Source organism: Daucus carota, chromosome 9 (assembly GCF_001625215.2).
Source record: "Daucus carota subsp. sativus chromosome 9, DH1 v3.0, whole genome shotgun sequence".
Taxonomy (NCBI): Eukaryota; Viridiplantae; Streptophyta; class Magnoliopsida; order Apiales; family Apiaceae; genus Daucus; species Daucus carota.
The window spans coordinates 31,893,017-31,919,692 of NC_030389.2; the positions used below are offsets into that span (position 1 = coordinate 31,893,017).

A 26,676-nucleotide genomic window follows, 5' to 3' on the forward strand; every position below is an offset into this window, starting at 1 on the left:
ATAACATAACAATGTTTAAAATTAAATAAAGTCATTACAACACCATCAAACACATAAATAATATTTTAAGGGGTGTATTCAACCTGAATTTTAATAAATTTTATATAGTAATTTTTTTAATGGATCGTATCTGATTATGATTTTATGCGGAATCTTGATAAAATATCGCAAAGTTGATGAGAGTTTTTATAATTTAAGCACAATTCTTAAAATACATTGAACAATCTCACAAAATCTATTATTTTGTAAATTCCAAAAAGATACATTAACATTTGATATCATCAAATTTTAGTGAATTTTAAATAATATCAATTGAATGTCAGCAAATTTTAAAATATAATTTGAAATTCTAATGAAATACCACCAAATTTTATGTGTAATTTAAATCTAAATTGAATATCCCACAATCTTGATACATTTTATAAAATCCAAGCTGAATACACTCTGATTTCATAAATGAATTAAAATCTTTTAAAATCTCAATCTAATATACTCCTTAATCTCATAAGACGCTAAACCGATTCTTCATTTCAAAACCGGTATTAGTTCACGAACCAAACCGGCCATTTTCCACTTTTATCTTTTGACTATAAACGATGTATTTATTTTTTCAAGACATTATTTTTTATTCTTAGATTTTTTTTCTCATTAAATTTTACTCTTACAAAATTTTAACGAGATCTTTTTAGTTGATTATCTTTTTAGGCGTTAAATATGATATTGTCTAAATATCCAAAAAATACTTATATTCAGAATTATATAATTTTTTCAAGAAAAGGGTATATTCAATTTTTTTACATTATGCAAGAAATACTTATTTTAAATTTACTTAAAAGACCCCGATAATTTTTTTTATGAATTATGTTCCTCGTAACAAAAAAAAAATATTAAAAAAGTTTTATACCATAAACCTTGCGCCAATCCTAACACTATTTTTGGTATCCATTTTGGTTGCTAGCTTCCTCCCCCTACTACCATGGCGGCCATGATAATCAAGTCAAAGCAATGCCTACGTCTCCCCTCCCACCTCATCTCTCCTCTCTCCACACTCACCTCTCCAGCCCTACAAACTCTCGAAGAACCCGAATTAATCAAACCCATCCTCCATCTCTCCCCATCCGAAACCCTAATTTCAGACCAACTCCACTCCCTAATCAAAACCCACCACCGCAACAACCCCAACCCCACCTCCAATCTCTCTCTCCCCACTCTCTCCTTCGATCTCTCCCAAATCTCTCCCATCTCTCTCTCTCCCAACGTCATTCGCCATGTCATCCACAAATGCGGGTCCCCCCGCCACGGTATCCCCTTTAGCCAGACTCTCGCGTTCTTTAATTGGGCTGATAAATTAGTGTAGTGATGCTTATAATGATATGATTGACCTTTGTGGAAAGGTGCGCGCATTTGATGTGGCGTGGGGTTTGATTGATGATATGAAGGAGAATGGAATTGAGGTGTCGAATTCGACGTTTTCGGTTTTGATTAGGCGGTATGTGAGGGCGGGGTTGGCTAGTGAGGCGATTCTTGCGTTTAATAGAATGGGGGAGTATGGGTGTGTGGCTGATAAGATTGCGTTTACTAATGTTGTTTCGATTCTTTGTAAGAAGAGGAGGGCGGTTGAGGCTCAAGAGTTTTTTGATGGGTTGAAGGGGAAGTTTGAGGCGGATGTTGTGGTGTATACTAGTTTGGTTAATGGGTGGTGCAGGGCGGGGAATATTTCAGAGGCTGAAAGGGTGTTTAGTGAGATGAAGGAGGTTGGGATTCAGCCGAATGTTTACACTTATAGTATTGTTATTGATGCGTTGTGTCGGTGTGGGCAGATTACGCGAGCTCATGATGTGTTTGCGGAGATGATTGATGCGGGATGTCAGCCGAATGCTATTACATTTAATAATTTGATGCGGGTGCATGTCAAGGCTGGACGGACAGAGAAGGTTTTGCAGGTGTATAATCAGATGAGGAAGCTATCTTGTGCTGCCGATACTGTTACTTATAATTTTCTTATAGAGAGTCATTGTAGGGATGAGAATCGGGATGAGGCTGTTAAGGTTATCAATACAATGGTCAGAAAAGGGTGTGAGGCAAATGCTTCTACATTTAACCCGATATTTAGGTGTATTTTGAAAGCAGGGGATGTTAATTCTGCTCACAGGTTGTTTGCGAGGATGAAAGAGATAAAGTGTAAGCCTAATACAGTGACATACAATATACTGATGAGGATGTTTGCTGATTCTAAGTCTGCTGACATGGTTATCAAGCTTAAAGAAGAGATGGACGAGGGTGAGATTGAGCCTAATGTGAATACTTACAGGATTCTGATATCCCTATATTGTGGGATGGGACACTGGAATAATGCTTACAAGTTTTTCAGAGAAATGATGGAAGAAAAATGCTTGAAGCCTAGTGAGGCAGTGTATGAAATGGTTTTGCAGCAGCTGAGAAAAGCAGGACAGATAAAGAAACATGAAGAATTGGTAGAGAAAATGGTCATTAGAGGTTTTGTGGCTCGGCCTTTATAATTTTTTCACATTGTTGTTTCATTTTTACTGCAATATTTACATTGTAACTTTGCAGTCTCAGTTTCATTCTCTTTGTTGTCTTAATGAGCTTAAGTTTATACACCAGCAAATTTTTGGGGTCATTACTGAAGTTGCCACAATTGTTTTTGGATATTTGAGTTACTTGAGCTTGTAGATTCGTAAATAAAGCAAGCAAACCTGTCAACTATGTCATGAGCCGTTTATATCAATTTAACAATTAATACCCCAAATTTGTTTGACTTGTTTACAATCTGGATCTATAATCTTAATTCTATTATACGAGAACAAGACTGTTAGGTTGAGCAAATTCATTCAGTATATAATGACACTTCTGTCCTTGTTTTTACCCTTTTTGTCTACCCTCCAGATATGCATGGGCGCCTATTTCAAATTTTATCACAAAAACCGCCGGTTACCTTGTATATCTACACATAAACCCCCGCCTTTCTGATATTGCAGGTAATTGGCTTGGGTTGCTCCAATCGCAAAATCTTTATGTATCTGCTTCTTATGCTTTACACATTTAATATGATCGAATCAACATACAGAACCCATGTAAATGCTCTTGATTTTCATTTTTTTTGGTAGTATTGTAAGTGGTTATATTCTTTAGATATATATTAATGTGATTGTTTGATTAGGTTGGTAGGTAATGTATTGTTTCTGGAAATTATTTGGTAAAATTGAGTGTTACCCAATGATTGGTGTTGAATAGAGAATTGTTTGTAATGCTGTGATGGAATGACTGAACCTGGGTGGTTTTTAGTTTGAAGCTAATGATTCTTAGTTTCTTTGTTGATCCTTAAATTTTTTATCCTAATGATTTCTAGGCACAGACATTTCGTGTCACTAATTGGTTTACTGCGCGAAGGGGATAATGAAATGGTCCTGGCTTATTTGATCAATGTATATTGTGTTGGAACTGCAAGGGGGCATTTTGTACAAAATTTAATATTACTTCATATTTTTATTGGTGCAGCAAGATGGATGCCTTATCTGCACATTACTAAAGCTAATAACACTTTTTATTCACAGGGATGTTAAGCCTATGTACTAATCTGTTGGATGATAACTGTGCTGCCATCACTCGGCCTTCAGGCTTAAGGTAACAGATTTCATATACTCTCTATACATACAATTATTATATTTAGCAACTGTTGTCCCACAAGTGAGTAATATGTTCAGAATTTATTAATAAAACTGATAACTTGTATACACTTTGTCCTAAATAAAGTGCATGTTCAAAAATCATCAAGAACACAAGTAATGTGTATAGATAAATCCCAAATGTGTTGTCTTTGTTCTGGAATAAATTAGAGTAATTGTATTTCATATACTCCTTGTCATCATATTGTTGTTTATAAAATATTGGCGGCCAGTATATGTTTTTCCCCAAATTAGCTCATGCTCAAACCCCATAAAAAACTTTCTAAAGAATTTAGTGTCTGCACATTTGGATCACACAAATATTTATAAAAATAAAATTATTTTAATCTCCTCTTTATAACTGAGTGGTTTATTTGATTTAATATTTGCTTTAGAACATGTTTTATTGTACAGTGTAGAGGGAACTATACTTAATTGTCTTTTGCCCCCCCCCCCCCCCCCCCCCCCGACCCCGAAAACCCCCTACTTTAGGCTAAATTATCTCCAAGTGCTTATACAGACTATCTTAAATTTAATTCTCATGTCGTATGACTCTACTTATTATTATGTATACAAGGGGATGACTCTAGAATGTTCAAAGCTCTACCCTTTGATCTTTCAACTACATGTAACTTAAGTCCATGTCCTTACAAGTTACAAGTCCACGACTTTTGGCTCGTCAAGTTTATGTAACCTACATCTTGTATTCACATAAATAGGGATGAACATTGAGCTTGTATAACACACAAGAGAAAAATATTACAACTTCACTACTCTTATATGCTATCTGAACTAGTATAGTATATTTGTTCTAACATGCTATCAGCACCATAGTGTTAATATAAAAGTACACATTGTATTTGTTATTGCATGGAAAGAAAGCTATCGTAAGGTTGTGACTTGGAAGCTCGTGACACTGTTCCTCTTCTATTACGTAAGTACAATACCATCATAACATGCCACTATTGTAACATGTTTTTGCTCCTTCATTTATCTTGTTTGTTAATTCAGAGTTAAATCATTGTGTGTTTATACTAATTGCATCATGATTTGTTTCTGTCCTAATGAAAATCAACTTCACTCCTATTAGTACATGCATAAGCAGAGTTATTATTTGGTACCCAATTGGTTTGGAATAAACAAAAATGGGAATATGTGGTTTGTTTGTTTGTTTTTCTGTGATCTCATAAATAAAATTCAATATATATGTTATACCATCTGCATGCATGCTTCAGGTTATTAAAATTCAAGTAGAATGAATCTGGATACTAGAAGTCTATGGCTACAGACTTTTAGTTGGGCCGCTTATAGGATTTTTTTCTTTTAAACTAAAATATCTAGGTTTGATAAAAGGTCAAGTCATATAATTATTATCAAATATATACAATATGTTATGTAAACAAAAGATATATCTAGTTTGTCAAAGGTCAAGTTATATAATTATTAACAAATATAAACAATGTTTTATGTAAGAAAAGATATATCTTGTTTGTCACTACATGTGGCATTAGGCTAGCAACCATTCTCTGTAACCACAAAATCACAAAGTATTGAATCCCAAACTAAAATAAGTAAAAAAGACTTAATTTAATTCCATTGCAATCTTGCATTTAGAGAATAAAACTTTATTTCAGAATAATCAAAGGGTCTATTCAAATATAATTGTAATTTCTTGATTCTATTTTTAATGTAGTTATAATATTTCCAAGAATTAAAAATAAGGAATATCATTTTTGTATCATCTCATTTGTGATTTTTGTTGTTTCAAATTAGCACAATGTATTCAAAGAAAACATTAATAATTGTGCAAAATATAGAAATTAAATATTATTTCTCTTATTAAAATAGATTGATATTATTTAGTAAGAAAATAATGAACTTGGTTATTATAAACAATCAAGAATGTTGGAGCTTGGCTAAGGTTCGGCACTTTAAAAGAATTGTAGAATTTGATTCTCGTCTTAAAGTTTATTTAGCATTCATTTGATTTCGCAAAATATGAATTCAACAATTATCATAAAAGATGATGAATATATGATAATATTAATTCTAGCACATTATTATAAGATGTGTGTCATTGGTCTATTAATCTTAAAAAGGGTCGAAATTCTTTACTAAATCTCTATATACATTATCAAAGCCAGAGAACTTGTGTTCTTAATATTAGAAATTGGGGTTTTGTAATTCATGGAGAGTGTCTGTAAAGTGTAGTTGATCATTTCTTTTGTAGAAGAGAAAGAGTGTCCAGATTATTCATCTTGACAAGCCTGCTTGATATATATAAGTAGTAGAAGATAATTGATCGAGTTGGCTAATATATCCTTTTTTCGCTAGGTCTAAATGGTCATGACGCTCTCTTTGTTAGCAATCCAAGGTTAGCATGTTTGGTGCAATGAAATATATTATATTGGTGTCTCTATGAAAGCACATACAATGAGCATATATACAGTAAAGTTTTAAACTGATCGTATTGTAGTTGACACCCAGTATTTTAGTTGATGAGGAAAACAATATTATTGTAATTTTCAATGGAGTAGCCAGAAGAATATGCTTGGTATCATTGTTTGCAACAAAAATAATTATACAATATTGAACCCAAACTAAAATAAGAAAAAAAGAAGAACTTAATTGAATTACATTGTAATCTTGCATCTAGAATATTAAAATTTTATTTCGTAGATATAATTTGCAAACAAGCTGAAATTCTTATTTTTATTGAAATGAAAATATAACAATAATAAAGATATTCATTTCAGTCTATACTTAAGAGATATAAATCTCTCAACAGACAACAAAATCACAAGAAAGGCTTGAATAAATGGAAACATTGTTAATTTAGCATCTTGAATTTATAATACTCAAAGAAAAAATGTCTCAATGAATAAAGAATTTCTATAAATTACTACATCTAGAACCACATAACTTATAATTGTCATTGTCCGCACAGTTTCATAATATATGACGCCGTTCCATTTGCACACCATGGCGTTGAAAATGCTAGGTAATGAGATAGGGAAAAACAAGCCCTTGAAATAAAAATCAATCAAGAAATCTTTCAGATCTTAAAAGTCTATTCGGACCTTCCGAATACAAATAGATAAGATCCACTTGTGCAAACCTCCCAAATCCTTGAAGAACATTGACACAAACATTGTTCAACATGGAGAAGCCAATTACTTAACTCCACTTCGGGTGGAATATTGAATGACATCAATGTCGGGACAAATTGCCTCTATTGGGTCTATTTCTTAACCCACGAGAATGTCCACGACGCTTGGATTGAGAAAGTCCTCCGCCGTTACCCACTGCAATATTAGTATTTGACATATTTGATGGATGCGAATGAAGTTGGAAAGTAATTTGGCAGCAACAGATTAAAAGAAAAATGGACATATATAAACATAGATATAGGGGAGGGTGTTTCATGATGTCTTGAGCCTCAGATTTTAAAATTTTAATTATTTATTATATATTCAATTTTAATTTAATATTTTAATTGCTCTATTTAATGGGAATATGAAAGAAAAATAAAATTTGTTTAACTCATAAAGTCATGCTTAAAAATAAAATTTTTTACATATTTAAAAAATTATTTAAATAAAATGTGTGTGAATTGTTAGATAATACATTTATGAGCACAATAATACATATCATATTTACATATCATCTAGCAATTTACACACATTTTATATTAAATAGTTTTAAAAGTATGTAAATATTATATTTTAGACATGACTCTATGAGCTCAACAAATTTTATTTTATTTTCACTTTTCCACAAAATAGGGCCATTAAAAAATTAAACTAGAAATTATGACAAAAAAAATTAAACTAAAAATGAATACATAAAAAATAATTAAAATTTTAAAATCTTAGGCTCAAGGCGCCGTAAAAACACCCTGCCCTAAATCTCTGTCTATATATGTGCATTTTTCTTTTGATCCGCCGCTGCCAAATTACTTTCCAACTTCATTCGCGTTCATCAAATATGTCAAATGTTAATGTTGCGATGGGTAACGGCGGTGGAGTTTCTCCAGCCCGGCGTCGTGGACATCGCCGTGGGTCGAGAAATAGACCCAATAGAGGGCAATCTGTCCCGACTGTGGTGTCACTAAATGTTCCACCCGGAGTGGAATTAATAAGCTGGATAATTTGCTTTTCTGTGTTGAATCGTGTTTGTGTTAATGTTCTTCGTGGATTTGGCAGGGTCGCGCGGGTAGATCTTATCAATCTGTATTCGGAAGTTCCGAATAGACTTTTAAGATCCGAAGAATTTCTTGACTTGATTTTTATTTCAGGGGCTTGTTTTTCCCCTATCTCATTACCTACCCTTTTCAACGCCATGGTGCGCAGATGGAACGGCGACATAAATTATGGGACAATGCGGACAATGACCACCGTAAGTTATGTGGTTCTAGATGTAGTAATTTATAGAAATCCTTTGTTCATTGAGACACCTTTTGTTTGAGTGCTATAGATTCAAGATTCTAAATTGACTATGTTTCCATCTATTCAGTCTTTCTCATATTTTATTGTCTTTGGAGAGAGATCTATATCTCTTCAAAGTATGGATTGAAATTAATATCTTTATCATTGTTATGTTTCCATTTTCAATAAAAATAAGAATTTCACCTTGTTGCAAATTATATCTATGTTATAACATTTTAATATTCTAGATGCAAGATTACAATGCAATTGAATTCAGTTTTTTTTTTTTGCTTATTTTATTTGAGGTATGATGTTGTATAATTATTATTGTGGTCATTAAATTTGATTTATTTAAACAATGATACCATACATATATATTCTTCTAGCAATGTACTCCATTGGAAATTATAAGAATATTGTTTTCCTCATCAATTATAATACTGATCTGTTTAAAACTGATCGATAAAAGGACATGTTTCCACACACCTATATTACATCTTACATTTTTACTATATTTGCTCACTTATCTACTTTCACACAAACACCAATATAACATCTTTCATTGCATCAAACATGCCAGCCTTGAATTGCTAATAAAAAGAGCATGATAACCATTTGGACCTAGTGAAAGAAAGATATATTAGCCAATTCACTATCTTCGCTACTTATATTTATCAACCAGGCTTGTGAAGATGAATAATCCAAGCACTCTTTGTCCTCTAAAAAAAGATGATAAACTACACTACACAGACACTCTTCATGAATTATCAAACCCAAAATCCCAATTTGATAATTTCTAATATTAAGAACATCAATAGTGTTGATGCTAATTTTACAGTTGTATATTGGAATCTGTGAGTTTGATAATGTCGATAGAGATTTAGTAAATTTTTTTACCCCTTTAAGGACTAATGACACTTTATAATAATGTGCTAGAATTAATATTATCATATAGGCATATATTCATTGTCTTTTATGATATTGGTTTAATTTAGATAATTTTTTGTTGTGTAATCTATTGAATGCTAAATAAATTTTAAGATAGAGAATCATACTATACAATTCTTTTAAAGTGCGGAACTTTAGCCATGACTCTTAGATTGTTGAAATTATTTATAACCAATTTCATTATTTTCTTAATAAATAATATCAATCTATTTTAATGAAAGAAATAATATTTAATTTCTATATTTTACATAATTATTAATATTTTCTTTGAATGCATTGTTCTAATTTGAAACAACAAAAATCACAAATGAGATGAGACAAGAATGATGTTTCTTGTTTTTATTTTTTTTAAAAATATTTTAATATCAAGGTCATCCTCATCCTCTTCTTGTCCATCATTTGGTGGTGGCTCGTCTTTTGAACATTTCACCCTGATCTGCATGCCACATAACCCACTGTTGTTAGCAAAATAACTCGGATCATTCATTGTGTCCATTTGTCCACCCCGCGGGATTTCACCACTTAGCTTGTTGTTGCTCACATCTGACACAGAGAGTTCATCTAACTTCATAAATGACTGTGGAATTGTACCAGAAATATTGTTGTTGGATAGGTCCAATGTTTCTATACTCTCAAGATCCCCAAAACTTTGTGGTATACATCCAGAGAGCCTGTTGTTGGCGATGTTCAGTAGCTTTAGATACTTGAGCTTTCCTAATGAAGATGGAATATTACCGGAGAGCATATTCTTCGACAAGTCTAGCAAAGAATAGAACTGCTGGTTATGACTTGAGAGACCTTGTATAGCATTCTTTCAGTTCACTGTAAGGTCATTGATTTCTATTGTAAAAGTAAACATGCCCCTGTAGGATTTAATCGTGCCCTCAGTCCAGCTCAGCTCCATTTCATTATCAATATCAGGTCCACTTACATATAAAGCCCAACCTCCAAATAGATTTTCCAACTCCGATGGGACATTTCCAACAAGATTTTTAATTGAGAGATCTAGGATTTTGAGGCTACTTTGGTTGGAGAACAACTTGGTTGGTAGTGAGCCATGTAGATAATTGTTACGTACACTAAGAACTTGAAGGTAGGATAGTTGGGAAAGAAATTCTGGCAAATTACCTGTAATGTTGTTGTCATGGAGATCAAGATATTCAAGCATTATCATATTTGTTGGGTTCCTAGGCAACATACCAGAAAACTTATTCCCCCCCAGTGCAAGAATACTGGTTCCTCCGCAAAATGACACTGGAATGTCACCTGAAAGTTCATTAGAGGACAAATCAACATAAAAGAGTGAGCAATCTGCAGGATCAAAAACTGGGAATGTGTTGCCAGACAATTTGTTTCTTGACAAGTCTAATAGCATTAGTTGAGGGATATCAGCAATGGATCTTGGAATGGCCCCGGAAAAACTGTTTGCAGACAGCATAAGTACCTTGATGTTATTAGCATCACCTATATTTTCTGGCAACTCTCCTGAAAAATTGTTATTGAAAAAGGCGAGATGGTATTGAACCAGTAAGCTTGTTACACGACAGAAGTATACTTTTAACTTCCATTTCTGCAAGCCATATAGGAAATATTCCTGTTAAATTACAGTCACTCAGATCGATATATCAAGATTCTTTTGAGTGGAAATCCATTCAGGAATGTCTGCAGAAAATTTGCATGATTTGAGAGAGAGTTGAGAAAGCATACACTTAGGAACTATTTTGACATTGTTATTCCAAGTTAATGTGTTCCCTCCAAGATTTAAGATCTTGAGACTCTCTATGTTAAATAAACTTGAAGGGATTTCTCCCGAAAGCCTATTATTTTCCAACAGAAGTGTTTCCAACCTGATCAAGTTACTTATTGATGGAGGTATAAAACCACTGATACTGTTTTCGCTCATGTATAATATTTCCAATCCCTTCAAATACCCTATTGAATCTGGAATACGCCCCGAAAATTTGTTGTAATTGATAGAAAAGTGTTGCAACTTTGTCAGATTTCCAATTTGCTCAGGAACATATCCATCAAGCCGATTCTCTTCCAACTTTAGAGTCTTCAAATTTCCAAGCTTGCCAACTTCACTACTTAAACCACCCTTCAGTGAATTATAAGATAAATCAAGAAATTGCAGATTCTTCAACTGGAAAACTTGTTATTGAAAGAATGACTTAACCGTGAACTGGAAGAATGCTGCGCAAGGTCTCTCAAGTCATAACCGACATATTTATACTTTACTAGACTTGTCGAACAATAAGTTTTCAGGTGATGTTCCAGATTCATTAGGAAACCTCAAAGGACTGAAGCTACTCAACCTCTCCTACAATAAACTGTCTGGATATATACCACGAAGTTTTGGAGATCTAGAAAGTATAGAGACATTGGACCTTTCTAACAACAATATCTCTGGTACAATTCCAAAATCATTTCAGAAGCTAAATCAATTATCAGTATTAGATGTGAGTAACAACAAGCTAAGTGGTAAAATCCCGAGGGGTGGACAAATGGACACGATGAATGATCCGACTTATTCTGCTAACAACAGTTGGTTATGTGGGATGCAAATCAGGGTGAAATGTTCAGGAGATGAGATCACACCAGAGGCACAAGAAGAGGATGAGGATGATGATGAAGATGAGCCATGGTTGTTGTGGACATGAGTGTGGATCGGATTCCCTCTAGGCTTCATTTCATCAGTATTAACAGCCTTTCTTAGTGGCTACTTTGTTCTCCCAACACCAAAATTACTCAATTCATTATAGGCACAATGAAACCAAACTGTTGTTCACAATCTTTTTATACCCTTTAATGTAATATAATGTTGATTTTAATAATTATTTATCTATTTATACTTTTAATTAAATCTGTTACTAGCTCGCACCTTAACTGTCATTACACTAATAGATTACTGGCCCCCCCCCTTGGTTTCATTTCATTCTAGTCAGTACTTTGTTATATTAACACGTAAGTACCACTTTATCCGATAGAGGCACAAATAAAGCAGAGTGTTGTCGAGCACATAAAGCGCTTAGAGCATCTCCAGTAGTCTCTTAAACCACTCTTCAAATATAATATAAAAAATTGACTCTTAACAATTTAATGTACATTCATCTCCAACAACACTCTTTATATTCATTCTCTAAACAATATTTTACTATTAAATTACTTTTATTAAATAGGAGTACAATACAAAAGTGGAGAGAGAAAGTGGGTCCTTGTATTACTTTATAATAAAATATAACTTAAGAGTGGGTTGTAGACTCCTAAAAGAGAGGAGAGAGAAGAGGCTCTTAAGATTTTGAAGAGCCTCTAAGAGTCAATTGGAGCTACAATTTTGTTAATGCTCTCTACTTTTTGATTTAAAAGCTTGTTTAAAGAGCTTGTTGGAGATGCTCTTAGATCACTATAAATTTTTAGAACCCTTAATAAATTATATTGCTTGGGATGTAATTTTTCTACAAAAATAACATTGTAATTAAGTTGTAACTAAAGAAATAAAGTACAATGTTATTCGCCGAATTCAAAATCTTAATATTCTATATGTTAAGAACCAATTTCTACGCATAGCACTTTTTATGAATAACCGCCAAACATTGATGGTTTTTTTAAAAAAAAATCAAAATCTGGCATCTTCTTTTACCTTGTCAATTTTGGCTTTAACAATTTATGAAAACCTTCATAGTGAGTAGCACTGTGCAGAAGTTTCTTCAAATCATTCTCCAGGAGTCATCCCACTAAAAATAAGAAGCCGAAATTGATAATAATTACAGCTCTAGAACCTGAAGTTTCTAAATCATCAAGAAAAGAGCTTTAAGATTAAAAGGAACACTGCTTAGCTCACCAGTTTAAGAAAATTTTCAGTATGAAGAAGAAAATTCTTCTAATCATTCTGCGTCTTCAAGTCATTCCACTGTATATAAGAGGTGATATTGGTTAGACTTAGATGTAAATTCTTCATTTAATTAATTAACCTTTATAGTTAATAAAATAGATATATAAGATAGTTTAATAATTATTAAACAAAAATTGTTTTATCAAAGTAGCAAATGCAGAACGTTGAAAATTTATACAACCCATTTCCTAAATACTAATACACACTATTTACAATCTTTAAATCTTAATTTATTCAAGTCTTCTCAATCTCATCAGTTAATATGAGCATGAGAATGAAGAATGGTAACATAGGTTAGATGTTCCTATACATCTAGATTTGAAGAATTTGTCTACTCTTGGTAATTTATGTCACGGAACATGTATTCATTAGTTGATGGACTATTGCGGCTTGTCTTGACTCTTCCTGCATCTACTACTGTAACATCTGGACAAGTTTTTTCGGCTATGAAAATTGTGAAAACAAGTCTCTAAAGAGGAATGGAAGATTAATTTCTCAGGAATTACTTGTTAGTGTATATCAAAAAAGAGATTGTGGAGACCATTGATGTTGCAGAGATTATTGACTCATTTTATTTAATCAAAGAAAATTGAGCATATCTCGAATAAATCGGTATGCTTCTACTTTTATTCATTTTAATCCTTCATGTTAGATTCCTAATTCTGCCCCTGCACATTACATAAGTTGTTATAGTTCAGATAAAAACATAGCAATGAAATTGTAAGTATATATACTCAGGTTTTGATGTTATATGCTACCTTCGATAGTGATACATTTATTTATTTCCATTGCGAAAAAGAAATACAAACCGCAAAGCCGGTATATATACTTCTTTTAATTGCTGTAACATCAGAAATAGAGGCACTGCATTATATATGTTGCAGAACGTATACAAGGGCACAACGTCGGGATGTATCGGAATCAGCGAGAAAAGGAGAGCTTCTAAAGGCACCGTTCTAAGATTCACCGATTTAACTGATTATCACCTAATTAAATGTTATAGATTGTGCCGAGTTAAGTAAGCAAATAAGTCCGGTGCTATTTAGTTTCGCTTATCGTTCTGCGAATAATGTAGCTCATGTGCTCGCACAAGCTACTTGTTCTATGTCAGACGTAGGGGAGTGGTGCGTTACTCCTCCTAATTTCCTTGTTCATGCTTTAGAGTTGGATTCGATTCGTTAATGCAAGTTCGATTATATTCAAAAAAAAATACAAAAAAATGTTATAGTAGCGTACAGGGACGCACAATAAAGCTACATTAAAAAATAGTGAATGAAATTATTGTATTTGTTCTATTAATTTTAGTTCCTCAGTAGACTTCTGAATCTCATTCAAGCAGATACAGATGAAGGTGTTACTTGTTAATTGCCTCCAGTACCTTGTTTGTCACGGCAGTGACATGCCACTTCAATTAATGAATTATTGAAGAAGAAAGGCAGGATATAAAATTACGAAGAGTATACACTGAAATTCTGATGAAACAATGAAAATGACAGGAGTACTTTAATTCACTTCTGTACAGATTTTCAAGTTATACTTCTCAGTCATTATGTTTCCAAAGATTGCTGAATCAAAATCTACTTGGTTATAGATTGTAATAATGATTTAATTAAGAGAAGAATAATACCTGAGGCATCTGAGAAACTTCATACATTCTATCTTATAATTTAGAACAACCAGCTCCATTTCACCAGAACAAGTAAAACTAGCACAATAATGGCCAAGCCGCTAAGCATGATCAAACTAATGGCCAAGCCGCTAAGCATGATCAAACTACTCTTGTCTTTGATTTTCATGTTTGTTCCATGCTTGTCTTGTCCTGCTCATCAAAAAAAATCCCTTCTGCAGTTCAAATCCAACTTGCTCGATATGTACCACACCTCAAACTCGTCATCCTTAGGCTTGGAGTCATGGGATTCCAACTCTGATTGTTGTAATTGGACTAGAGTTGTTTGTAGTTTGCATTCACATGAAATTACAGCTCTACACCTTAGGTCTTCACTTGCTTTTTCGATACTTCTTACCAAGTACAAAAATCTGGGACCCCATTTATGGCATTAGATCCTTAACGTTTCTTGATATCTCTTACAGTTATATCCAAGGTGAAATCCCTGGAAACGGTTTGGCTAACCTCACAAAACTAGTTCATTTTGATATGAGTCGCAATTACTTTAATGGTTCGATTCCACCAGAACTTTTCAACTTGAGGTTTCTGCAGTTTCTTGATTTAAGTGAAAATTTATTACAGGGTGGTTTAAGTGGTGAAATTGGCAAGCTTGGAAATCTGAAGACACTGATGTTGGATCACAATTTTCTTGATGGAAATCTTCCTGTACAGATTGGAAATGTAACAAAATTGAGGCAGTTTTCTGTCAGTCAAAACAAATTTTCGGGTCCTATTCCAGATTCAGTTTTGAATTTGAAGGGACTGGAATTATTGGATTTGAGGAATAATTATTTGGAACTCCAGATTCCTAGTAAGATTGGAAGCTTGTCCAACATTTTCACTTTGGCGTTGAGCAAGAATAGTTTCACAGGATTAATCCCGCCATCGATACGAAACTTGAGCAGATTGGAAACACTTCAGCTGGAAGATAATATGCTTTCTGGAGATATTCCTTCCTGGTTATTTGATATGGAGAGTATGAAGAATTTATATCTAGGAGGAAACTTACTGAATTGGAATAACCTCAAGCTAGTTCCCAATTATATGTTTTCTCATCTCTCTCTCAGATCATGTTTAATTTCTGGAAACATTCCTGAATGGATTTCCACTCAAAAGAATCTTGATATCTGGACTTGAGCGACAATCAACTCACTGGAAAATTCCCCCTTTGGCTTGCTGAGATGGAAATTGGAAGTATATTATTGTCACGTAACAAGCTTAGTGGTAAAATTCCATCTCGCCTTTTCCAATCTACAAGTTTATCAATTTTGATTCTTTCGAGAAATAATTTTTCAGGGGAGTTGCCAGAAAATGTAGGTGATGCTAATAAGATCCGGGTACTGATGCTCTCGGGAAACAATTTTTCGGGGGCCATCCCAAAATCAGTTGGAGATATGCCTCTGTTAATGATATTGGACTTGTCAAGAAACAGATTCTCTGGAAACACCGACACATTCCCAGTTTTTGATCCTGAATGTTCACTATATTATGCTGATCTTTCCTCTAATGAACTATCAGGTAATTTTCCCCAGTCATTTTGTGCACAAACGACTATTCTTGCACTAGGGGAAAATAAGTTCTCTGGCAATTTGCCTAAAAATCTCACAAATATGAATCAACTTCAGTATCTTGATCTCCATAACAACAACATTATCGGTGATTTATCAGAATTTATTTCCCAACTATCCTATCTTCAAGTTTTGAGTCTACGTAACAACTCTGTGCATGGCTCGCTGTCATCTAACTCTTTTTAAAACCGAAGTAGCCTCCGAATTCTTGATCTCTCAAGTAACAATCTCGTTGGAAGTATCCCTTCGGAGTTGGGAAATCTAGTAGAAATGACTGACATCGGTTCTTTCTTTCTAATAAGTATGCGTATCGATGAAATAGAGGTAAACTGGATTGAGTCTATAGTTACATTATTAACTGGCATGTTTACCTCTGTAATTGAGATGAATGACTTGACAGTGAACTGGAAAAATGCTGAACAAGGTATCTCAAGTCGTAGCCGTCATATCTATTCTTTCCTGGACTTGTCAAGCAATAAGCTGTCAGGTGACATTCCAGTTTCATTAGGGAATCTCAAGGGCCTTAAGTTACTCAATATTTCCAATAATAAACTTTCTGGATACATACCACAAAGTTTTGGGGATCTTGAGAGTATAGAGACCTTGGACCTATCAAGAAATAATATCGTTGGTACAATTCCACAATCGTTTACAAAGCTAAAGCAGATATCTGTGTTAGATGTGAGTAACAACAAGCTAAGTGGCCAGATACCACGGGGTGGACAAATGGACACGATGAATGATCTGAGTCATTTCGCTAACAATAGTGGATTATGTGGGATGCAAATCAGGGTGAAATGTTGGAAAGATGAGCCAACACCAGGTGATGCACAAGAAGATAATGATGGTGATGGTAAACAAGCGCCCTGGTTCTTGTGGACAGGACTGTGGATTGGATTTCCGCTTAGCTTTATTGCATCAGTGTCGACAATATTTCTTAGTGGATATTTTGTTATACCAACATTAAAGTACCACTGTTGTAATTATGTAAATCAGAGTTTGTGTATATCAGAGTTTGTGTATATGTTTCAGTGTGTGAGGTGTGGAACAGAATAAGGAACAAGAGGTTTTTTTTTAATTTCTGTTATCATTGTTCAATCTTTTGTCTCCTTTATATAATAGGAGAATACAAACCAAATACATGAATGATAAAAGATACATGTTCAGATACATCTCCTTAATTCTATGAACCATACTTAATGCACTCCTCAACTTCCATAATATTAGTTTATCCAACATATTCCTCCCTTAAACTAATTCCTTGCGATCCTTCATTCCCATCATCCTTTTGTAAGCATCCAGCAAGGCTTTGGACATTGGTTTAGTGAGCACATCTGCAACCTGATCTCGACTAGCAACATGACGTAAATGCACATTCTTCTCCTTTACATGCTCCCGAATAAAATGGAATCGAACATCAATGTGTTTACTCCTTTCATGATGCACTGGATTCCTGGCAAGCTCAATTGCAGACTTGTTGTCGATGCAAACTTCAGTTGATCTCTGTTGTGGAATTCTCAAATTACTAAGTAACCTTCTTAACCAAATAGCATGACAAACACAGTGAGAGGCTGCTACATATTCTGCCTCACAGGTTGATAATGCCACTATCGGCTGCTTCTTAGAATACCATGTAAAGGCAGTGTTTCCCATAAAAAACAAGTAACCAGATGTGCTTTTTCTTTCATCCACATCTCCACACCAATCACTATCAGAATATCCCTGCAATTTGTAGTCCTCAGTTCTGGAATAAAACAATCCCAGAGTTTTTGTTCCTTGGATATAACGTAGAATTCTTTTAATTGCCTTCCAGTGTGACTGTTTCGGATCTTCCATAAATCTGCTCATAATTCCAACACTATATGCAATGTCGGGTCTTGTGCATGTAAGATATCTCAAGCTTCCAACCAAACTTTGATATAAATTTGCCTCCACTGAATTTCCTCCCTCAAATTTAGAAAGTTTTGTACCCAATTCCATGGGTGTTGCTGCTGGATGACAGTGCTCCATTCTGAACTTCTTCAATATAGAATTAGCATACGCTTCTTGAGATATAAAAATTCCTGATTTTTCTTGCTTTACTTCGATTCTAAGAAAAAATTTCATCAAACCCAAATCTGTCATCTCGAATTCTTGGGTCATCTCCTTCTTAAACTCCTTAATCATCTCTTCATTGTTGCCCATAAAAATAAGATCATCAACATAAAGTGCAACGAATAGTAAATTACCTCGTCTTTCTTTGACATAAAGAGCAGCTTCATATGGACATTGAACAAATCCATTTTTCTTAAAGTAGGCATCAATGCGAGTGTTCCAAGCTCGTGGCGCCTGTTTTAAACCATATAGTGCTTTAAACAATCTCAACACCATTCCTTCTTTACCTGGTTTTGCATATCCAGGTGGCTGGTTCACGTACACCTCCTCTTCTAGCTTGCCGTTTAAAAAGGCTGATTTTACGTCCATCTGGTAAATAGGCCATTTGTGTTGAGCAGCTTGAGAGATCAGCAGCCTTATTGTCTCCATCCTTGCTACAGGTGCAAAAACTTCATCATAATCTATTCCAGCCTTCTGTCGATAGCCCTTTGCTACCAACCTCGCTTTATATCTTTCTACTTCTCCTTGTGCATTTAGTTTCTTCTTATAAACCCATTTAACATCGATAGGTTTACATCCTTCTGGAGGTTCCACCAGTTCCCAGGTTTTGTTCTTCTCAATAGCTTTAATTTCATCATCCATTGCTGCTTTCCACATCTTATCTTTTACTGCTTCTCCAAAATCTATGTTTTCTGCATCAGCCACCAAACATACTAAGTGCACCTCACCATGTTCATATATATATCTTGTAAACTTCAAGTTCTAGGATTTCTCGGCTCATCCTCATCTGATTCTTCATTTTTAGCATCAAAACTTGTTGCTGAAATCGTAGAAATCTGAATATCATCTTCTGTTGTTTCCTTATCATGTGCTTTACTCCAACTCCATACATCATCTTCTTGTATCTTCACATCTCGACTCACAACAACCTTCATAGCAACTGGATCAAGTAGTCTGTAGGCTTTTGTTTTCTCATCATAGCCAATAAAAATATATTTCTTGCTTTTATCATCCAACTTTGTTCTCCTCTGATCAGGAACATGTGAATATGCCACACTCCCAAAAACTTTCAAGTGTGAGACAGTAGGCTTCCTTCCACTCCATAATTCTTGAGGTGTTTTATTCCCCAAGTTTGAATGTGGGCAGCGATTCTGAATGTAAACAGAACACTGCACTACTTCTGCCCAGAGTTCTTTTGGCAGTTCCTTGCTCTTTAACATTGATCGAACCATGTCTAGAATTGTTCGATTTTTCCGTTCAGCCACGCCATTCTGCTGTGGTGAATAAGGGGCTGTTAAGAACCTTCTAATGCCATGTTCTTCACAGTATTCTGTAAAAGCATTTGAAGTATATTCTCCTCCTCTATCAGAACGCAATCCCATGATTTGCATTCCTGTCTTCTTTTCAACCAGCACTTTGAATTTCTTGAAAACTATTAATGCCTCAGATTTTTCAATTAAGAAATAAACCCAAGTTCTTCGAGAATAATCATCAATAAAAGTGATGAAGTACCTCTTGGAGCCATATGATCCAGGTGTGATAGGACCACATATATCCGTATGCACCAACTCGAGAGGCTTTGAAGCACGATAAGTCGCCTTTTTCTGGAATGAACTCCTTGTTTGTTTTGCCAGCACACAATCTTCACAAAAACCGCCTGTATGATCCATGCTTGGTAGTCCATGAACCATTCCTTTGTTGGCCAACTCCTTCAAACCACCATAGTGTAAGTGGCCAAGTCTCTTGTGCCATAAAGTTGCTGTATCTTCTGATTTTGCTTGTAAACATTTCTCCTGTATGTTCTTCAGATTCAGCTTGAACATTCGATTTGGAGACATTTCAGTTTTAGCAACTGTCCTGCCATTTTTGTCCTTCAAGCACATGACTTTATCTCCCATAAGAATTGAGTATCCTTTTTCAATTAGCTGTCCAAGACTCAGAATATTATTCTTCATGTCAGGGACATAATACACATCTTCAATTTTTCCTCGTTTGCCATCCTTTCTAGTAAAACATACTTCACCCTTTCCTTTTACTTCTATCTTCGAAGAATCTCCAAATGACACAACTCCAGAATTTACTTCCTTCAGATTAGTAAAGAGATGTTTGAGGCCAGTCATATGATTGCTGGCCCCACTATCAAGATACCACATAATATCATCTTCAGGAATCATACCTTTGCAGGCCATTAGTAGAACACCTTTGTCTTGTTGCTCCTCCGTTTCGACTAGATTTGCATTTTCCTCAACCTTCTTGTTAAACCAGCAGTCTTTGGCATAATGTCCAAACTTTCCACAATTGTAACATTCTACAGATCTGCTTCCTCTTCCAGAATATGATCTTCCACCTCTGCCACGGCCACGTCCTTGACCACACCAGTTTTGTTGATTTGTCTGCACTTTCTCTTCAAATCTGTTGTTTACAGGACCTCGTCCTCTGCCTCGAGTAAAAAACTGTTTTGCACGTCCACGTCCTCTTCCTCTACTGTATTGCGTATATAGGACTTTATCTTTGTCTTCAACTGAGACATCAGTTTTCAATACTTGAGATTCTGTCTCCTCCTTCTTTAGTAATCTTTCTGAATATGCTTGCAGAGATCCCATCAGTTGATCAACAGTCATGGTCTCTATATCATTTGACTCTTCAATAGAGATTCCAACAAGTTGCAATTTTGTATTCAAAGATCTTAATATTTTTTCATTCACACGTGCATCTTCAATCTTTTCTCCATAATTCTTCATTTGATTTACAACAGAGGAAACCCTCGTGAAGTAATCCAGGACTGATTCCGTATCTTTCATATGTAAAGACTCAAATTCACCACGTAGAGTTTGTAATCGTACCTTCTTTACTTTGTCAACACCTTTAAAATTGTTCTGCAAAATCTCCCAGGCCTCCTTTGCTTTTGTTGCAGATGCAATCTTCTCAAACATGCCTTCATCCAGGCCCATATGTATAATAGACAGAGCTTGCTGATCTTGTTTTCGAGATTTTGCCAGATTGTTTTTGGGTTTTATATCAAACTGACCACCTATTTTGTCAAAAAATCTCACTTGACCCACCCAAAAAATTTCGGACTCATTTAAGCCACTATAAACCAAATATATATCATTTTACCCACTTCATTATTCATATCTTTTTACTTAATTATTTATAAAAAATTAACCGTTTATTTTTTTACTACAAAACCACTTCGAGTACTTTCATAATAATTCCTGATATTTATTAAAATAATTTGGGAATTTCTAAAGCAACATAGCCATGTAGTTAAATAAAATATATAGTTATAGATATAGTTATATGATCATCCTAGCTATGTTGCTTTAGAAATTTCCAAATTATTTTGATAAATACTAGGGACTATTATCAAAGTACTCAAAGTGGTTTTGTAGTAAAAAAACAAACGGTTGATTTTTTATAAATGTTTAAGTAAAGAGCTATGAATAGTGATGATATATATTTTGTTTATAGTGGCTTACATGAGTCCAAAATTTTTTGGGTGGGTCAGGTGAGATTTTTTGACGAAATGGGTGGGCATTTTTATATAAAACCCGATTGTTTTTCTGCGCTTGATTCAACGCTCCTTCATTCTCTGGTTCCTCGTATCCTTTGTCAACAATTTCCCATGCCTCCTGTGATCCAAGCAAAGCTTTCATCCGAATACACCAGTGGCTATAATTTTCTTTGGTAAGTTTTGGAACAGCAAAAGAGTTATTCATGTTTGTAGTGCTCTGATACCAAGCTGTTGTAATTATGTAAATCAGAGTTTGTGTATATCAGAGTTTGTGTATATGTTTCAGTGTGTGAGGTGTGGAACAGCATAAGGAACAAGAGGTTTTTTTTAAATTTCTGTTATCATTGTTCAATCTTTTGTCTCCTTTATATAATAGGAGAATACAAACCAAATACATGAATGATAAAAGATACATGTTCAGATACATCTCCTTAATTCTATGAACCATACTTTATGCACTCCTCAACTTCCATAATATTAGTTTATCCAACAACCACTCACTTCACTATAGGCATAGATAAATGCAGTGTGTTATCTGGCACTTAAAGCCCCTGGACTATTACAAATATTTAGCACGGTTCATAAAATACTTTGTGTAGTTTGTTATCTTCGTTCTTATAGAATTATAGCAAGTTGTAGCTATAATAATTAGATGGCTTAATGACCTTTTAACCCTCGAAGTATGGGGTGATGTACCGATGCGGCCTCAAAGTTTGAAAGCGTACCTTTCGACCCTCAATGTTTGTACGTCGTACCTTTTAACCCTTTTCGATTATACCGGTATAAATTGGAGGGGACAGAGATGACATTATACCCCTTGTTTCCCTCCAAAATTCTGGACGACTCCCGCCACACCCCTTTGCCCTTGATGTTTTATATGTATATATATGTATCATAACTGTGTGTGTTTGTCTTTCTTGTGCAAAAAAAAACAAAAGAAGTAGAATGAAAATCATTGTCTGACATTAAATTACTTGCAAAAGATGAAGTTAAAAAACATCCCCAAAAGCATTACATAAAATAGTCCAGAAAACAGTCAAAGTAGCAAATGTCATAGCATTACATACTTAATATCATAGAGGAAAACTTAAAAGAAATCAAGGCTGCTGTGTATCCTTCTCCTTTGTTGTTGAACCTGGGAGATAAGTCTTCTTCAAATTACTGAGAGCCTTGGCCAATGAACTCTTTGTGATCACATTTCTTCCATGTGATAAGAAGGGTGCAGACTTCAGCTCTGTTTGACCAACAATTGTCTTAAATTGCTTCACTGGTGGAGGCTTTTTCTTCCCCAATTTCATAGGGCCTGTGTAAGAATTTATCTGCACTGGTGGAGAGTGTTCCTTGGTTTGTAGAGTATCCTCCTCAGCCTCAGCCTCAGGCTCATCAAGGACAACTGGATTATCCTCTGTGTTTGTGAATTTGCTGAAAGCAGTTTTCTGAAACAATCTGGTGCTTCTCCTTGGCTCAACCTGAGAGGTTTGCATTGGCATTTTCCCTTTGTCAATCCTCTGTTGCATCTCCTTTTTTACAGTCTTCCTCCTGGCATCCTCCATCTCAAGAGCTTGTTGTTCAGCAACAGTTTTTTCTTGTTGCTTTTCTGAATCCATAATCTGTTTGAGGGTCTTCAACTTTGCAGCTGCAACCATGACAGGGGAATCTTTGGTTGTAGTCAACCCCAATGTCCTCAACTTCATTTGTCTAATCTTCTTTGCTGCAACTGCCAGAGGGGTCTCATCATCCTCACTTTCCTCACTTGCAGCCTCACCCTCTTCTTCAGCTTCATTTGCCTCAAGATCTTGACTTTGTTGAGTCAATGGTGGTCCTTGGTCAGGATACTCCATTGCCTCCTGTGCAGTTCCCACATCTTCTTCCCCATCTGTAGCCTCCTCATTTGCAGCACCAGGTTGAACATTTGCCTCCTCAGTTGCAGCATCAGCTTCAAAATTTGCCTCAACTGGATGAAGCTCTGGGCAAGTCCTTCTGTTATGGCCAATTGCCTTGCAATTCCCACACCTAAAAATCACAGAAGATCACAGAAAATGGCAAAAAATACAGAAATGGCAAAAATACAGAAAATGGCAAAAAATACAGAAATTGGCATAAAATACAGAAATGGCAAGAAATACAGAAAATTAATACCTCACAGTCAACTGAGTCTTTTTGCTTAAACTCTTCACACCTTGACTCTCCTTTTCAACCATGTCTGGCATCTTTGGCCTTCTCCTTTTTTTGGGCCTCCCTGGTTGCTTCTCAACTGTTGGTGGTTTCATCACTAAACCACTCTTCTCCCAGATCATGTGACCATTCATGGGATAGATAATTCCAGAGTAAGCCTTTTTGTAGTTGTTTGTGGTATACACCTTGTCAACATAGTCCTCCACAGAGTATCCCAGCCTATTCAAGCAACTTATGGCATGTTGGCAAGGTATGCCACACAAGTCCCATCTCTTACATCCACATGTCCTGTTTCCTAGATGGACAACATACTTGGAACCAGTAAATGTGGTGACTTCAAATTCATCATAACCAGCATATGTGGAGTAGCAAGATCCACTCAGTTTCTTGTTTTTCTCAATAATTTTGTAGATTTTTGGAGTAAATCTGTTATCCCCCCAAGAAACCATGTCATCCCTCTTGGACTGCAACCTCCTCATTAGATATTCTCTAATCATTTCTAACATGATTAGGACACCTTGCTCCCTAGCCCCCAAAATACACCTGTTGAAACTCTCACACATATTGTTTAACAGAAGGTCACATCTTGACTCTGTTTTAAAATGGGACCTAGTCCAATGATGAAATGGGACCTCTGTCAACCATTTCCAAGCACCCTCATTCTCTTCTTTAATATTGGTCATAACAACCTCAAAAGCCTCAATGTTAGCTGCCCTAGCACAAGCCCAGAGTTTGTCCTTCAAACTTCTACCCCCATACTTACCCTTAAAATTATTGTGTAGGTGCCTAACACAGTACCTATGCTCAACCATGGGTAACATCTCCTCAACTACAGTCAATAGCCCCTTTTGTCTATCACTAATGAAGGACCAACCATCACCTAGACCTATTTCAAAATCTTCAGCAAGTAAAGCAACAAACCATCTCCAAGAATCAAGTCTCTCTGCCTCTACTACTGCATATGCTATAGGAAACATGCAATTATTCCCATCTAAACCCACAGCACAGAGTAACTGACCTTTGTAAGCACTTTTTAGGTGACAGCCATCCAAGCCAATGAACTTCCTGCACCCAAGCTTAAAGCCATGCTTCAGTCCTCCTAGACATATGTACATCCTTCTAAACACTCCAGCAGCCCCTACAAGCACAGATCTGGAATTACAAAAAGTTGTACAGAAAGCATTCTAAAGTCAACTAATTAAACACAATACCTGGCTCAATGTCAATCACAACTGTTGAGTTGGGGTTCCTTTTGAGAAGCTCTGTCTTGTAATCCCACAGCTTTGCAAACTGCTCTTCCAGGGTGCCATTGATGATTTTCATACACTTTCTCCTTGCTTTTCTCAAGATGTGATGCTTGACATCCAGCTGCAGATCTTTCAAAACTCTGTTGTGGAAGGCTTTTATTGGCCAAGAGGGGTTGATTCTGAATTCTCCAAGATATTCCCTTGCTAAGAATCCTGAATTTATTAGAGGTAACCCCCTCTGCTCTCTAGTACATGTGTGTTCTGTCAAAAGAGAAGAGCAACATCAATATAATATGCAGTGAAACAGTTGGCATTGTAAAAAGACAGAAATAACCTCAAAATTTACCTGGTCCCACTTTCTTAATCTGCATGGTCTTGTTAAAGTTCAGAGAGGCAAAAGGAGTCCACTGACATGGAGCTTTACACACAGCCTTCACTCTTGTTCTGTCACTCTTAACAAACTTTATCACTCTCCCTTCACTAACTGAATGCTTCACTATAGCTTGTCTGAATTGCTTGTGATCAGTGAAGACCATCCCAACTGTCCACTTTGGATCTTCTGTATCCCTATAGCTTGGAAATGTTTTCCTTCTACTGCCTTCACCACCAACTTCATCCTCGAAATCATTGCCATCCAAGCTTTCAAGCTCATCACTGTCCTTGTCACTCTCTTCTTCATTTTCAGGATGCATCACCACTTTTTCTCCTAATCCCAAACCAGCCCTCAATGCACCAACCCATTCTACTCCACCATCGACATTATCATTGTATAGCATGTCATCATCAGTCATCGAGTAATCTGATTCAGCAAAATCAGAGTCATCTAATTCATCCCCACTCACCCTATCTTCAGCTACATCATTCACCCCTCCAAAATTTTCCTCAAACTCCTGATTAGAATGTTGCACATAAACATCTATTTTGTTGTCATTTTCCATAGCAAATGACAACATATCTTCTACGTCTTTGTCTTCTTTCAATAAAACCAACCCCCCATCCATCTCTCTCTGAGGAATCCTATAATAAAGACACCTCAATCCCCCGTAACCCAGAGCTTTACTCCATTCTCTCAGACTCTCCATGTTAATATCATCTTGGTCTCTAAAATGGTACACAGTCACTTTTCCCCCAACATATTCGGTGACGGGAACCCAATTTAAACACCCCCCATGGAACAGACTCAACGATATACAATCATCACCTTGTAATCACAAAACCACGAGATAAACATTGCAAGATAATCATAAAGAAAAAACAAAAGCTATGTGATATTGATGCATCTACAGGGGGGTAATCAGATTATTCAAGTTCAAAATAGGGTTAAGAAATTACCAGAGGAGCTGTTGCTAATGCTAGCCATCACGATCTACAACTTCGATCCACACCAAATCGCACCTTGTCTCTTCTAATCGCCAGCAGCTCGAGCTCACTTTAGTGTTTAGTGGTTTTGTATTCTTTA

The 26,676-nt window shown here is 35.4% G+C and overlaps 4 protein-coding genes and 1 long non-coding RNA gene across 5 annotated transcripts; 4 read left to right on the forward strand and 1 right to left on the reverse strand.

Moving 5' to 3' along the window:
* Window positions 1-917: 917 nt before the first annotated feature.
* Window positions 918-2,727, forward strand: LOC108200571 (pentatricopeptide repeat-containing protein At1g20300, mitochondrial). Its single transcript, XM_017368775.2, is given in 2 exon segments — window positions 918-1,350; window positions 1,352-2,727. Coding segments are annotated over 2 exon segments (1,542 nt in total). The 5' UTR covers window positions 918-976; the 3' UTR covers window positions 2,520-2,727.
* A 1,464-nt stretch (window positions 2,728-4,191) lies between these two features.
* LOC135146812 (uncharacterized) lies at window positions 4,192-6,149 on the forward strand. The gene is made up of 2 exons (XR_010287740.1): window positions 4,192-4,620; window positions 6,021-6,149. It is a non-coding gene; the product is annotated as an uncharacterized LOC135146812 (long non-coding RNA).
* Window positions 6,150-9,362: 3,213 nt separating this feature from the next.
* Window positions 9,363-11,443, reverse strand: LOC108201449 (receptor-like protein 46). Its single transcript, XM_017369730.2, has 4 exons — window positions 11,408-11,443; window positions 10,779-11,159; window positions 9,923-10,631; window positions 9,363-9,820 (listed from the first exon to the last, which is right to left on the reverse strand). The coding sequence occupies exons 1-4, from the start codon at window positions 11,441-11,443 to the stop codon at window positions 9,363-9,365; spliced, it is 1,584 nt and encodes a 527-aa protein (XP_017225219.2).
* A 131-nt stretch (window positions 11,444-11,574) lies between these two features.
* On the forward strand, window positions 11,575-15,756 carry LOC108201448 (receptor-like protein 46). The gene is made up of 2 exons (XM_017369729.2): window positions 11,575-11,705; window positions 15,045-15,756. The coding sequence occupies exons 1-2, from the start codon at window positions 11,575-11,577 to the stop codon at window positions 15,754-15,756; spliced, it is 843 nt and encodes a 280-aa protein (XP_017225218.2).
* A 701-nt stretch (window positions 15,757-16,457) lies between these two features.
* Window positions 16,458-17,243, forward strand: LOC135149618 (receptor-like protein 46). The gene has a single exon (XM_064085373.1). The coding sequence runs from the start codon at window positions 16,458-16,460 to the stop codon at window positions 17,241-17,243; it is 786 nt and encodes a 261-aa protein (XP_063941443.1).
* Window positions 17,244-26,676: the final 9,433 nt, after the last annotated feature.

What these genes read in the sequence shown, in the direction of transcription:
- LOC108201449 (XM_017369730.2), bottom strand. Translation starts at nt 11,443, where the DNA reads ATGTCTCTATACTTTCTAGATCTCCAAAACTTCGTG. An exon ending in GGAATAACAATGTCAAAATA is followed by an intron (nt 10,632 to 10,778) that starts GTTCCTAAGTGT and finishes TATGGCTTGCAG; the next exon opens with AAATGGAAGTTAAAAGTATA. An exon ending in CACGATTAAATCCTACAGGG is followed by an intron (nt 9,821 to 9,922) that starts GCATGTTTACTT and finishes ATTCTTTGCTAG; the next exon opens with ACTTGTCGAAGAATATGCTC.
- LOC135149618 (XM_064085373.1), top strand. Translation starts at nt 16,458, where the DNA reads ATGACTGACATCGGTTCTTTCTTTCTAATAAGTATGCGTATCGATGAA.
- LOC108201448 (XM_017369729.2), top strand. Translation starts at nt 11,575, where the DNA reads ATGAATGATCCGACTTATTCTGCTAACAACAGTTGGTTATGTGGGATG. An exon ending in GATGATGAAGATGAGCCATG is followed by an intron (nt 11,706 to 15,044) that starts GTTGTTGTGGAC and finishes TATCTCTTACAG; the next exon opens with TTATATCCAAGGTGAAATCC.